At 50.5% G+C, this 12,958-nt stretch overlaps 1 protein-coding gene across 13 annotated transcripts in view; it reads left to right on the top strand.

Moving 5' to 3' along the window:
• Positions 1-12,958, top strand: part of IRAG1 (inositol 1,4,5-triphosphate receptor associated 1) — a 108,889-nt gene that overhangs the window by 44,704 nt on the left and 51,227 nt on the right. For 5 of the 13 annotated variants that reach the window (XM_074335980.1, XM_074335978.1, XM_074335981.1 and 2 more), the window contains 7 exons: positions 3,700-3,800; positions 4,914-4,984; positions 7,522-7,695; positions 8,775-8,852; positions 9,598-9,650; positions 9,854-9,901; positions 11,093-11,710. In XM_074335980.1, coding sequence (XP_074192081.1) covers positions 3,700-3,800; positions 4,914-4,984; positions 7,522-7,695; positions 8,775-8,852; positions 9,598-9,650; positions 9,854-9,901; positions 11,093-11,710 — 1,143 coding nt within the window. Of the gene's footprint in view, positions 1-1,837; positions 1,869-3,699; positions 3,811-4,913; positions 4,985-7,521; positions 7,696-8,774; positions 8,853-9,597; positions 9,651-9,853; positions 9,902-11,092; positions 11,711-12,958 lie in introns of all 13 variants that reach the window. The other 8 variants (XM_074335986.1, XM_074335984.1, XM_074335982.1 and 5 more) reach the window with 4 other exon arrangements.

Here is a 12,958-nt window from a genome sequence, read left to right as displayed (position 1 = left end):
GGCTGAGAAGCAGATGGTGAGAGAGGGCATGGAGCAAGGTGAAGGTGGCCTGGGAGGTGGGCTGCCCTGGCTGGTACGCCAAATGCCCAGGGGAGGCGCTCTGTGGCTCCATCATCAGAAGGTCTATGTCCTCCTAATTTAACTCTAAATGATTGCTCAGACCCCATACTAAAAATGACAATCTCCTCAAAACCAAATTCCAAAGTAATTAATTCAGTCTCTGGCAATAATAACAGAATAGAACATCTGATACTTACTGAGCTTTTAGGAGCCAGGTGCCCCCCATGAACTGCCAGATTTAACAAATGAAAAGAAGTTATATCCATGCAATGTTTGGGACATACTTATACTAAGAAATTATTCATTGCTTATTTGACCTTCAAATATTACTGGGCATCCTGTATTTTACCGGGCAATCCTATTTCGATATCAACCTGTTTAATTCTTCTAACTGCCCTGTGAGATAGTTATTTTATAGACGAGGTAACCGAAGCACAGAGAGGTGAGAGAACTTACCTAAGGTCACACAGCTAGTATGTGAGAAGCTGTATGTCGTGTGGGAGACCCTGCTCGCTGCACCATTTGTCGTGCTGGGCGGCCTGCGGGGTCTCTGCTCCCACTCCCCACACAAGAACGCAGGATATGGTGAGGCCAAAAAGGAACACCCATGGAGCCATAGGTAGGGGAGTAATACCACTATATTCTCTCTGGCGGCACTATACTCTCACTGGAGGCTGGATCCACACTGTCCGCAAACCGCCATCCACACTTGCCAGCCCAGCCGCCATCTTCCTGCTAGCCCCCATTCTTCTTCTCCTTCTCTCTGCTAGCGTAGCCACAGCAGTTATATTAGTGGCCAATGGCTCACTGGTTACAGCTGACGGCCAACTAGCCACAGCTGATGGCCATGCAATCACAGTTGATGGCCATTTACTACCTGAGCCAGGCACCTGTCTATGTGAGGCCGAGAGCCTGGAAACTACTTTCTGGGGCTCTGCCCCCACACTGTATCATGAATTAGTATGGCTCCCAGGGCCCAGAACCTTGAAATCCTGAAGCTAATAACTTGTCTGGCGGATTCTGTATTTGGACGTACTGCCCCACAGACTTTCTTGAGGCCCTGCCTTCTGTTTGGCATCTCAGAGTGGGAGCAGGGATGGGTATTTACATTGCATTAAAACCTGGCAGACTTCACCCCAGGGGCCCCCTGGAATTGTCCCACACTCTCTCCTGCATTAGTCTCCCCAGTGACTGCAGGAGTGAAACAGCCTACACAAGATTGAAAGTTTCCCACAAGACAGTTTTGAAGAACACTAGAAGTTGCCCAGAACTTGCTCAACCATTCTGTGAGCTGATTAGGGAAAGAAAATCTTGATTTTATTACTGTATATTTTGTACACACTGGAAGGAGAGAGCGAGGAACACTCCAGGACATTCCATCAGGGGATTAGAAAATTTTTCTGATTGCTTCTCGCCTCCTGACTTTTAAGCAGCTTCAAGTTGTGTGGTTACATGCTTGGCACTTGCCCCCATGGCTTGTTTCTGCCTTTCTGTGGGGGTACCTATGCCCCAACACTCTGAGTGAGGGTGCCTGCAGCCCCGCACATGACAGCAACCTCAGGAAAGCTTTGCTGCTAGTGGCCTTTATAGCCAGAAGGCAGAGAAAACTTCCACCAGAAAACCATTTACCTCACAGATTTCAACACTTAGGGCAGCAGTCCTGGTTGTTACCTGGGGTTGGGGGTCATGGGGGGGGTACTTCCACCCCATTTTCCATCCCATTGTGCTAACTGGGAAGCATTTCAGAGGGCTGACTGGTTTACCTTTGTCTTCCCAGGCCTTACCATAGACTCTAACACATAACAGAGGTAAGTAAATGCTTGCTGGATGAATGGACAGAATAAAGCATAATAATGTGCGAATGTTTACAGACGGACCCCTCTCTTAGATGCTAACATTTTTGAAAACTTTTGTGAGTTAATCATAAAAAGAAGAATCAAGACAATCTGCACAATAAACAATTGGATGGAGCAGGAGGAGTAACTTTAGGATGGATGGAGGGAGGGAGGGAGAGAGAGAGGATTTGGGAGGGGAGGGTAAGCAAACGAAGAGTCAAAGGGGAGAGGAGAGGAGAGGATGGGAGTTAAGATTTGTTCCCTTTCACGCCCTTTGAGAGGTGAGAGTGAAGGCTGCATTGGCTTTTTGTCAATTGTGTAAAGCTTTCCATCTTAAAGCCTGGACCATAGCATCACAGCTTCATTAGGTTTCAGATTAAATCGTTTAACTTTAGATGGAACCATGAATGGTTAGAAGGAGCATGCATTTCTCTTTATCTGCTCGGGATATTCATATTTATCGTATTGTTTCTCCATTTTTATAGTCTCATGTTTTTATATCTTATACTTTACTGTTGGTTACTTCAAATTGCTTTGGGAAATCGATAGTATGTCAAGAAAACAAAACAAATGAACTGTATTCTACTTACTTAGCAGCCTGAATATACTCAAGTCTTGGAAATGGGTATATAGTATAACACCATCACCACCACCATGATTTTCTTTTTCAGGACACATCACGCAGAAATGAATGATTGCCCCCTCCTGCCCCTTTACATGGACCTAGATAGACCATCTGCACCAATGCATGCTGGGAACTTATAAAAGCCCTCCCCAAGGGGCGGCAGAAACCATACAATATAATGAGCGTGAAAATAATATTTTAGCTAAAGTCCATTTTTTTCTTGTTCACCAAAGGATTCAGGCAAGACAGAAAATTTCTAAATATGACAAACAAAACATGAAATGGGTACTTTTCAGAGCTCAACCTTTCCATGGTTAAAGTAAACTCCACCCAGGAAAGGAACCTCACGCACACACTGCAAGCACAGTCCGTGTTTCAGTTGGCATTCTCACGGTTAACAGTCACCCACGAGGCCGTATAGGAAGGGGCGCCATCAAGATGACGTGGGAGTTGTACAAGACGAGTGAAGTCCTGGAGCTCTAGGAGCCTGGAGTTAACAACACTGTATCGCAGACCTAATGTTTTGCGAGGGAGGTAGCTCTTCTCACTGTTCTCATTATGATTAGCATCATAAATCAAAGGCAGGAGGACATTTTGGAAGTGATGGATAGGTTTATGTGGCCATAGATGGTGGTGAGGGTTTCAAAGATGTATGCTTACCTCTAAACTCATCAAGTTTACATGAAATATATACAGCTTTTTGTACAGCAATCACACTTAACAAAAAGGTTTAAAAAAAAATGATGACGTGGGTGGAGGAGGTTGTAAGCACATTAACCAGATGCAGGATTGTCACTATCAGGAATGTGTGGGTGCCACCACCTTTTCTCTTGGCTTCTATTCTTCCCCACCCAGGCTGACCACACGTCTGGGGGCCCCACAGCACTTTTTCCTATATTGTCAGTGATTTTCTAGATTGTCACCAGGGATGGCTTAGAGGTTCCCTCATTTTAGTGCATGCAAAGTAGATCGTGTGAAGCTTAGGTGAATGCCTGCTGGGGCATGAAGGAGAAACTGCCTATGTATTTATTTTTTTCCTCTGAATAATCCTGATAAACTGTATTCGTCCCCTTATCAAGATGGCTCTGAGTGTCATGATGCTGGAATAAAGCTCCAGCTCCTGGAAGCTTTCTCCATCCCAAGCCTAATTCCATCTGTATTTTCGTTCTGAACCACTAGGGCCCTCCCACCACGGGACTATCTTGCAGCCCACCCACCATCGTCCTGACTGGGGATGCCAGTTCACCGGAAGGAGAAACTGACAAAAACCTGGCCAACAGGTACACCCAGGTGCCTGGTCTTTGCACTGTGAACAACAACATTTCCTAGCACAGGGATTAGATAGCAATATATATATTTTTTATAAATCTTTCCTTCTTTCTTGAAATATTTCATTGAATACAATCAAGCAGTTTTTCAAAATGGAAGAGAGAGCTTGGGATTTTTCCATTATCTCCCCCCACCCCCAAATTATTTTTCCCCTCCTGGATTTGGCTCTTTGCATTCTGCTAGCCTTTAAGGAGAGCACAAACCATAGCAGAGGAGTTTTCTATAATAATTGCCCAGATGTTTGCAAACAGACCTGCCAGATGTGAGTCTTTGACTGTAGAATCCTGCCCCTGCCAAAGTGGTCGTGTGTGAAGCATGACCTCTTAGGAGGGACACTGGCTCACGTGCATGGGGGTGTCACTCCATTTCACTCAGCACCAGCCCATGCATTGGTCTAGCTAGAATGAGATTGTCTAAGCACACTTTCCAAAATGTGACAAAGATAATTCTCATACAAATATATAGTTAGCATGTGTCAAAGATATATTTGACTCATGACTGAGGGACCCATCAGGATAACAAAGCCAGTTCAAAGAAGGATATAAGAAATTTATACACATATATATAAGCAGTGGGGAGGGGAAGAATGATGGAATAAAACTGCTAAGTTAGATATAAAGTAGGTTAATGTTCTATAGGACAATGAAACCATATTTTTATCTTTTCTCCCAAGCAGAAATCATTTGCATCTCTACCAGACAACAATTATTTATATTTTATGAGTTGTCTGTAAATTAGATATTCACTCAGAGTCTGGGCCCTAATGACTAGTACGTAGTCCAAGTTACGTCTCTTTAGGGCAGTGATTTGAAAACTTTAGTATGCATCAGAGTCACCTGGGGCGCTTGTCCAAACAAGATGTCTGGGCCTCATTTCTCGAGTTTCTGATCCAGTAGGTCTGGGGTGGAGCCTGAGAATTTGCATGTCTAACAAGTTCCCTAGTTTAGTCTAGCTTGTAAAACGATACTCTCATATGACTTTGAAAGAATATACAGGCATCTGTTTGCCTGTTTCCAAGCTGTGGACAAATTTTCTTAGCAAGATGGCTCTATTCTATCTTTCAGAGCTCACAGTCCCCACAGGAGGCTTTCTCACCGACACTTGAAGGTTTCCACTGCTTCGCTGACTTCTGTGGGTAAGGGCTAGGCCTTTTTTTAATCTTATTTCTACAACCATAAGGGTCAAACACACCTTCTGTGTGTTTGAGTAGGAAGACTGAGGTCAGGCAGCTTGGCTGGGCTGGGCCCCTTGTCCTCTCTTGTTCCTCAGGCAGGCCCATCCCTACAAGCAGGTCATGCAAGGTGTCAGGCGGGGTCTCAGCTCCCGCTCCCCACACAACAACGCAGGATATGGTGAGGCCAAAAAGAAACACCAATGGGGCCACAGATAGGGAGTCATACCACTATAGTCTCGCTGGCGGCTGGGTTGGAGACACAGGAAGCAGGAGCCACATGATCCGCAACCCGCCGTCCACTTCTCTGCCAACCAACTAACCAACCAACCAATGTAGCTACGGTGGTTATATCAGTGGCTAATGGCTAACCGGTAACAGCTGATGGCCAGGTAGTCACAGCTGATGGCCATCTACTACCCGAGCCAACACCTTTCCACGTGAGGTCGAGAGCCTGGAAACTGCTCTCTGGGACTCTGTCTCCACAAAGCATAACAGGGTAAAGTTGATCACTCACCCCTCTGTGTTTGAACCCAAAGAAGTAAGATGTCTCATCTCAGTTTCTTTTGGTAAAAAAACCAGAATGTGAAAAGGAAGATAAGGAAATGAAAAAGAGAACAGCTGTGAGGCTCAATTCTGGGGTGCAGGAAGCAGAGCCCTACTGCCCCCCAACCCAGGTAGGCAGGTGCCTAAATGCAGGGCCACCCACTTGTTCCCCCAACAGTCTCTCAGGGCCTGCTCTGGACCTTCAGAGCAAAGATATGACACAGACTTGGTTCTTGCTTTCATGTTGCTTATAGTCTATGATGAGACTGAGAAGTGAAGATATAATCAGGACATTGTATTGTAAGGACCTTCATAGAAATGTTAGGGAAACTGAGGCAGCAAGGGGTCCAATTCTCTTTGGGAAAGGGGAAGATTGGATAGGTATTTCAGAGGCGAGAGTATTTGAGTTGTGCCTTAGAGAGTTGGACAGATAGACAAAAGTGGGGGGGGAAGGCATTGCATCCCAGGTGAAAAAAATAACATGGTACGGAGAAGCCATACAGAGCAACTGAGTGTTCTATTGTGTGTATTACTCAGGACTCTTTAATGATAGAAACCCAACTCAAACTAGCTTATGGCAAAAAACAATCAAAACAAATGAAAACCAAGGCATGTGGTTTCAGGGAATTTGAATCCAGGTACTCAAGCTGGGCCATTACTAATTGTCGCATCCCATATTTCAAGTCTCCTCTCTTGTGTGTTAGCTTCTTCTTGAGACCAGCAACTCTAGGATTACGTCCCATCAGTGCAAACAGAGTTCCTCTTCCCCATATTCCCAATACAATTCCCAGGACTGCCTCTCATTGGCCACCCATGGCCATTCCTGCGCTGATCACTGTGGCCAGGGAGATTGAACTCATTGGCTAAGGCTGGTTCACAGTCCAATCCTGGCACTTGGGACGAGGTGGGGAGTGGGGTTTAGCTCCTTCCTAACTAATGTAATGGAGACTCAGAGGGCTTTCACCCAAAGCAAACTGGGGAGCGTGACTAAAAGAAAGGAGAGTGGAGGCTGGGGAGCCGTTCACCACTGAGGGGCTGGAGGGCATGGGCCTTGGGAGGAGCATGTTGGGTCAGCAAAAGTGGCTGGGCCTGGTTTGGCGTTTGGATGTCACACTGGGGACCGTGAGGAATCCTGATGAGGGGAGACAGGAGAACTGCATGGTCAGATACGGCTCTTAGCAAGGTCACTCTGATAGGCAGTGAAGAAGGGGCTGGAGGGGATGGTCTGGACATAGGAGACCTATGAGATGGCTGATGCAATTGTGTAGGTAAGAACTAATGAACAAGAATGGAGAGAAGGGGCATGTTCCAGAGACATTTGTGAAATAGATGATGACCAGAACTCGATCAGTTGGTTGGATGTGGGGGTACTGAGGAAGAGGGAGGAGTGTGGCGTGACTTTTATGTTTCCAAGCAGCTGGGTGTCATTCCCCAGAGAAGGCCTGCTGGAGAAGGGGCAGCTTTGGAGAAGGATGGGGGTAAACAGTGTGAGTGGAGTCAAGAAGGGAGAGACGGGAGCTATGGGATTGTGGCTTTGGCCCATGATCTTGGGACTGCTCCCTTAACCCACACACCGTAGGCTCATCAGTTTGTTGAAGAGACAGAGCCCTGAAGGAAGAACATGCTAGGGGAGCAGATAGCACAGTGGTGAGGCTCCCGATGGCTTTCCCTAAGAGCAGAGTTCAGGACAATCCTGGGAACCTAGATGGCTTCATGACCGTTTGTGACAGAGGACCTGCCACAGTCACAAGCACTAAGCCGGAGGGGCCAGGACTGCTGAGGAAGCCCTGCCTGTCCCCACGCAGCCCTCTCCATAGCCCGGCATTGAGTTGAGGTTTGGCTGGACAAGTCTGCCCTGGGCAACATCTCTGGGCTGAGGTGTGGGGTGGCAGGGCCTGTCAGCCAGGGGCCAAGGATTCTCTGGCTCTCACCCTGCACCCACCTTCCCTCTGCAGACCCTGCGGGGCACGTCATTGACCTGGTAAATGACCGGCTGCCAGACATCAGCATCTCAGAGGAGGACAAGAAGAAAAACCTGGCACTGCTGGAAGAAGCCAAGTCGGTGAGTGAGCGATTCCTGACCCGCCGCGGGAGGAAGTCCAGGAGCAGCCCTGCAGAGTCCCTGTCAGGTAGGATGTACAGGGGGCTACCCTGAGTCCCTCTGAGGAGGCGCAGGGGTGGGGAGGACCAGGCCCCAGCTTCTCTGGGAGCCCTGCTTTCAAAGGGTGGCCTGTGACTCATCTGCCCCCAGGCCTCTAGGCCCAGGAGTCCTTATGGAGAGGATCCTGTGAGGAGAGGACATCGTGCCCTGTTTCAGAAGCTCCAAAATAACTGACCCAACTCTAGCCCAGAAAACTTTGCTTTTTGTTTGTTGGGGCCTGTGTGTGACCATTGTAGCCTCCTGTTTCTACAAGAAATGTCAGCCCATATGATATCCATGAACTTGACTGGGGCTACCCCAGCCCTGAATTCTGCTTGGAGAGAAATTCTCTGTGATGCCCGTGTGCACAGATTCCAGGGTCACCCTATGTGGGTAGAGTCTGTATGGCGTCCTCACCTCTCCCAGAAGGCCCCGCTCTCTGGGTACCTCCTCAGCAAAGGTCTGCAGAGGCCTGCACTGGGCTCTCTCTCCCCGGTTTCTAGTTCTGGACCCCAGCAAGGACCCTAGGCTCTGAAGGGAAGGCAATGTGGTCTTTGTATCTTTATGGAATTTCTGAATCAGAAGGAAGGTTTTCCTGGGCCCTGAAATCCACAATCCACCCTGCTATACTTTTGGCTAAAGTCACTCTTTTTCATGAGCAAAGTGTTGAGGCAAGTTTTAGATAAGCCTGAAAGCACTTAGAAGGCAAGGGGAGCATTTGAAGTCAGGGCTATCCTGGCAAACCTAGGAGGTATAGCCTTTGGAGCTGTACCTGCCAAGCAATGCCAGGTCCTTTGTTTCCAGAAGGTGTTGTGAAGTCAGGCCAAGCAGGCTGAGGGTATGACCCCAATCCTCAGCCCCTAAATGACCTGAGTGCCCCTCTGATGGGCTGACAGCAGGGAGGTGTTAGGCTGTAGTAGGCATCTTATATGGCAATCTGCAATCAGCCCCTGGCCTTAACAAGGCAGACCCAGCTCCCAGGGCTCAGAAATACCTGAAAGGATGTCTTTGTTAGGCTGAAGTCCTAAACCTTCACAAATGCTGGCCAGTTTGTGTCTGTCTCCACAGCTGTCTCCCCAAACCTCAGCCCCGGAGCTTCTCCTGCAGCCTCTCGGAGCAACTCACTCACTGTCCCCACGCTGACTGGTGAGCTCCAACCCCTGGCATTTCCTACCCTGGTTTCTCCCTTTGGGTGGCAGCTCAGCCCCTCCCATGGTCTGACCAGAAGGACCCCGTCCTTCAGGCTTCCCAGCTAAGCCGCCTGTTTGGCCCCCTTCCCAGGGGTGCACCCCACTGGGCCTGGCTGGTCTGCCTCAGAGGAAGAAGATGTACTTTATCTTGTGGTTTTGAGCTAATGTGGGAAGACAGGCCTAACCCAGGAGGAGGCACGCTGGGTGAGGATGGGGCAAGGAGCCTATGGCTGGCACTCTCTGCCCAGAGAAGACTCAGAGGTCAGCTTAGAGCTTATTTGGAAAGGCCTCTATTGAGGCCACTCTGCTTTTTGGTTTCTCCCCTTTCATTAGGCATTTTCAGGGCCACACCCTCAGATCAGCAGGGGAAGGGACAGGGTGCTAGGGAGAGCAGCCTGCCTTTCCCAGAGCTGTGGGGCGAGCTCAGGTTCAGGCCAGCAACCTGGATTCAAATCCCAGAGCTGACACTGCCTGGCTCTGTGACCTTGATCTCCCTCTGCCTCAGTTTCCTTATGTGGTTTCCGGGCTCACCACAGAACCTGGCATATGAGAGGTATTCCACAAACGGTGGCATTACTGGCTCCCAGGCCTGAGGGAATCGAGGGAGGACATTCTGGGAAGGTAGCTGTATTTTTGCTAAAGGGACAATTTAGAGTCTGGGGTGCGGGGGACATCACTCACCAGTGTCTGGACCTTTCCAGGTTTGGATGCCTGCGGTGGCCCACAGTCCCCTCTACCTGGAGCTCCATCACAGGTAACATGGGCCTCATTTGGGATTTTTATGCCAACTGGTCTCGCCTCTGAGCCCTTAGCCACCAAGAGGCCCTTCGTGACCCACTGAAATAAGGGTGCTGGTGGGGGAGGCCTCCATACCTCGGCTGGGGGCCTCCTTCGGGGTGTTTCAAGAGGACACATGGCCCCTTCACGTGCTGACTGACTCATATTTTCTTTCTCTAGCAGAAGGGGGATGAGGCCGAAGTCTCTTCACCTCACCTTTGCGAGCCTGTGAGTTTAAGCCCCCATTTGGATGATTCGGGCGTGGGAGACACAGTGTCCCAGAAGCCTGGGCTGGCTCTGGGTAGCCTGCCAGTGGGTATGCATGAGGGGAGAGCTGAGGCTGGGAAAGCTAGGTGGTTCCTGCCCTGTTGTGATTGGAAGTCTGAGGTGGAGGGAGTAAGGAAGCAGGATGCAGCAGGGGTGACCTCCGTGGTGGTCCCGCCCATAGCCCTGCACCCCCAGGTACCCCCAGCGACCAGCAACAGCCAGGCAAGACTGCTCTAGTGAAAACTGCAGGAAACCACCAGGCCTGGTTAGGATTCTGCTGAGGGGCAGCCAGGAAAATCTCATCTTTGCTGATGAGCAATAAAAGGGCACCACAGCCGCTCAGAGCACAGTGCCCATGAGGGGGTTGAGGGCAGCACAGAACATCGTCTCATCGAGAACTGGGTCGGGGTTAGAGTCCTCTGGGGGAGTCTCAGCACACACACAAGGCAGCCACACAAGTATCCAGACATGGGCCCACGGGCCCCTCACAAAGCAGGTTTCCCTTGGGAAATGAAAGAGAGTAAACTTCTGAGCATTAAGATACCACCTTTGCAAGAATCACCTCATCCAATGATTCTTAACTTCCTTTGGATCATTGAACTGCTGAGAAATTGTGAAATGCTATAAATTCTCTTCCCAGAGAGATGCATATAAAACATACACGCGCACACACACACACACACACACACACACACGAGTATTTGCATACAGTTTCAGAGGCTTCACAAACCTGATGAGAAATATGAGTCCCTAAAAGTTAAGGGCCTTGCCAGGCAGAGCCAGTACTAGAATCTGGAGCAACTGAGTTAAGGCCAAAACCAGTGACTACCCCAGGTTGTCCTCTGTTCCACTCTCCTCCATAGGTCCTAGCCCTTGGGAAGTTCTTGGCAGGTTTTAAATGACAGGTCCCTTTTCTGTTTTACAAACCTCAGGCTTGTCTGTGGGTCCCTTTTATTGGCTCAGACTTCACTGAGAAGCCCTCCCCTTCCACCTAGCTCACACCCCTACACACACACACACACACACACACACACACACTCACACACACCCCTCAACAGAGCCTGTGGGGACAGAGGCCCCACAGCAGAATTGGTTCCACCTGTCTCCTCCCCTACCTGCCTCTGAGGTCCACCTCTACCTTGTCTCTTTCAGAATACCCCCAAAGGGCTAGCTGACCGGAAGCAGAATGACCAGAGGAAAGTGTCTCAGGGCAGGCTGAGTCCTCGTTCTCCCACAGTTGAAAAATCCAAAGAGATTGCAATAGAACAAAAGGAAAACTTTGATCCCCTGCAGTGCCCTGAGGCCACCTCCAAGGCCCCAGCTTCTGGCATAGGCAGTGGTGGGAAAATGGCCCTCAACAGCCCCCAGCCTGGCCCTGCTGAGAGCGAGCTGGGCAAGCTGCTCCTGAAGACAGCCAGGGAGGGCAACCCTCTGCCCAAAAGTCCAGCCCAGGGCTCTGGAGGCGCAGCTCCCCCGGCTCCGCAGGGAAAAGGCACAGCTGGAGAGCCGACAGGGTCCAAGGCTGGCTCCAAAGCTGAGCTGCGGCCCCCTCCTTCCCGACCACCCCTGCTGCGGGGGGTCTCCTGGGACAGTGTTCCTGAAGAACCTGGCCCCCGGCTGCAGAAAGTGCTTGCCAAGCTGCCGCTGACAGAGGAAGAGAAGCGTTTTGCGGGCAAAGCTAGCAGCAAGCTGGCCAAGGCACCTGGACTCAAAGACCTCCAGATACAAGTGCAGCCTGTGCGCATGCAGAAGCTGACCAAGCTCCGCGAGGTGGGTTCCTGGGGGCCAGTGGGGTGGGCTGTGCGCTCCAGGTCCGCCCCGGGCAGAAGACCTTGGGGCCGAGCTGGGCCCAGGGGACTTGGGGGGCCTTAAACTTCCCCACCCCAATAATAAATTAGGCCCACTGTGCCACGCTATGTTCATAAACACCAGTTTCAGTGGGGCTTTTGCCCCACCTACTAGGGTGAGGTCAGCCTGGGATGTAGTTGCCACACAACACCACGCTCCAGGGGAAGGTAATGTGTGAAGGGACATGCGAGCCCTCAGCCTGGGCTGTGTTTTTTCCCTCTAGCTGGAGCTGGTGCTCATAAACAGGAAGCCCTTGATGGAGTGGCTTGTCATGCCTAGGACTGGGCTAGACAAGGAGGGAATAGCTTTTCCCTTTGTCATGAGCCCAAGCTTTCCTTCCTGATGCCTGTTAACAAAGGGCCTCAAATCCGTCCCCAAGTATAATAATGGCCATGAGGGGCTGCTCCCCCCAATGGTGAATTTCATCCAATGTCCATGATGTCCCCCAACTTTTACTGGCCATCAAACCAGGCACAGTGGTCTCTCATGGGGCTGCCACCCTAGGCAGGGGTGTCCAGAGATGGAGGGGAGAGAAAGCATGGTGCGAGGACAGAAGAGGTTAACAGGACAAAGGAGTCCTCATCCAGGCCCCTCTTCCACAGAGGGCCAACCCAGGCCATAGGCCAAGGCGACTGGGACTTCACAGGATAGGACCTGGTGCCCCCACAGCTGGAGCTGGACAAGACTCTCCTGGCTCCTCCACAGAGGAGTGTGGGACAGAGAAGGAACAGAGGCATCACAGCAGTCAGCACAGTGAGAGGGCATCTGTGCTAGCAGGGATACTCGCCAGTGCTGGCCCCTATCCTACTCACAATGCTGAGTCGGAGGTGCAGGGCGCTAGGGCCTGGCTGCTGTGGTTAACATTTTAACACAGAAAACCCCACCCAGACAGGGAAACCGCACTGATTAGTGGGTCAGCACAGGCCTGGAGGGGCTGCCCAGCGTAGGCCACAGATCCCTGGGGAAGGTGGTACCAGGGGACCAAGCAGCCAGGTACTTGCCTTCATGGACCTCTGGCCATGAAGAGAGGCCAGGCCCAGGCAACAGACCACCCCCACTGAACATCCCCGCAAGCTTCTCTCTGCAACAAAGAAAGCCACAAAGCACCTGGGGTCCCATCCCACTAACCTCTGCCCTGGCACCTGAGCACCCCCATCCTAGCCCAGTATT

The sequence above is a fragment of the Rhinolophus sinicus genome, linkage group LG06, assembly GCF_036562045.2.
Source record: "Rhinolophus sinicus isolate RSC01 linkage group LG06, ASM3656204v1, whole genome shotgun sequence".
Taxonomy (NCBI): domain Eukaryota; kingdom Metazoa; phylum Chordata; class Mammalia; order Chiroptera; family Rhinolophidae; genus Rhinolophus; species Rhinolophus sinicus.
Note: the sequence above shows the minus strand (reverse complement) of the source record. Positions and strands in the feature narration are given on the sequence as shown.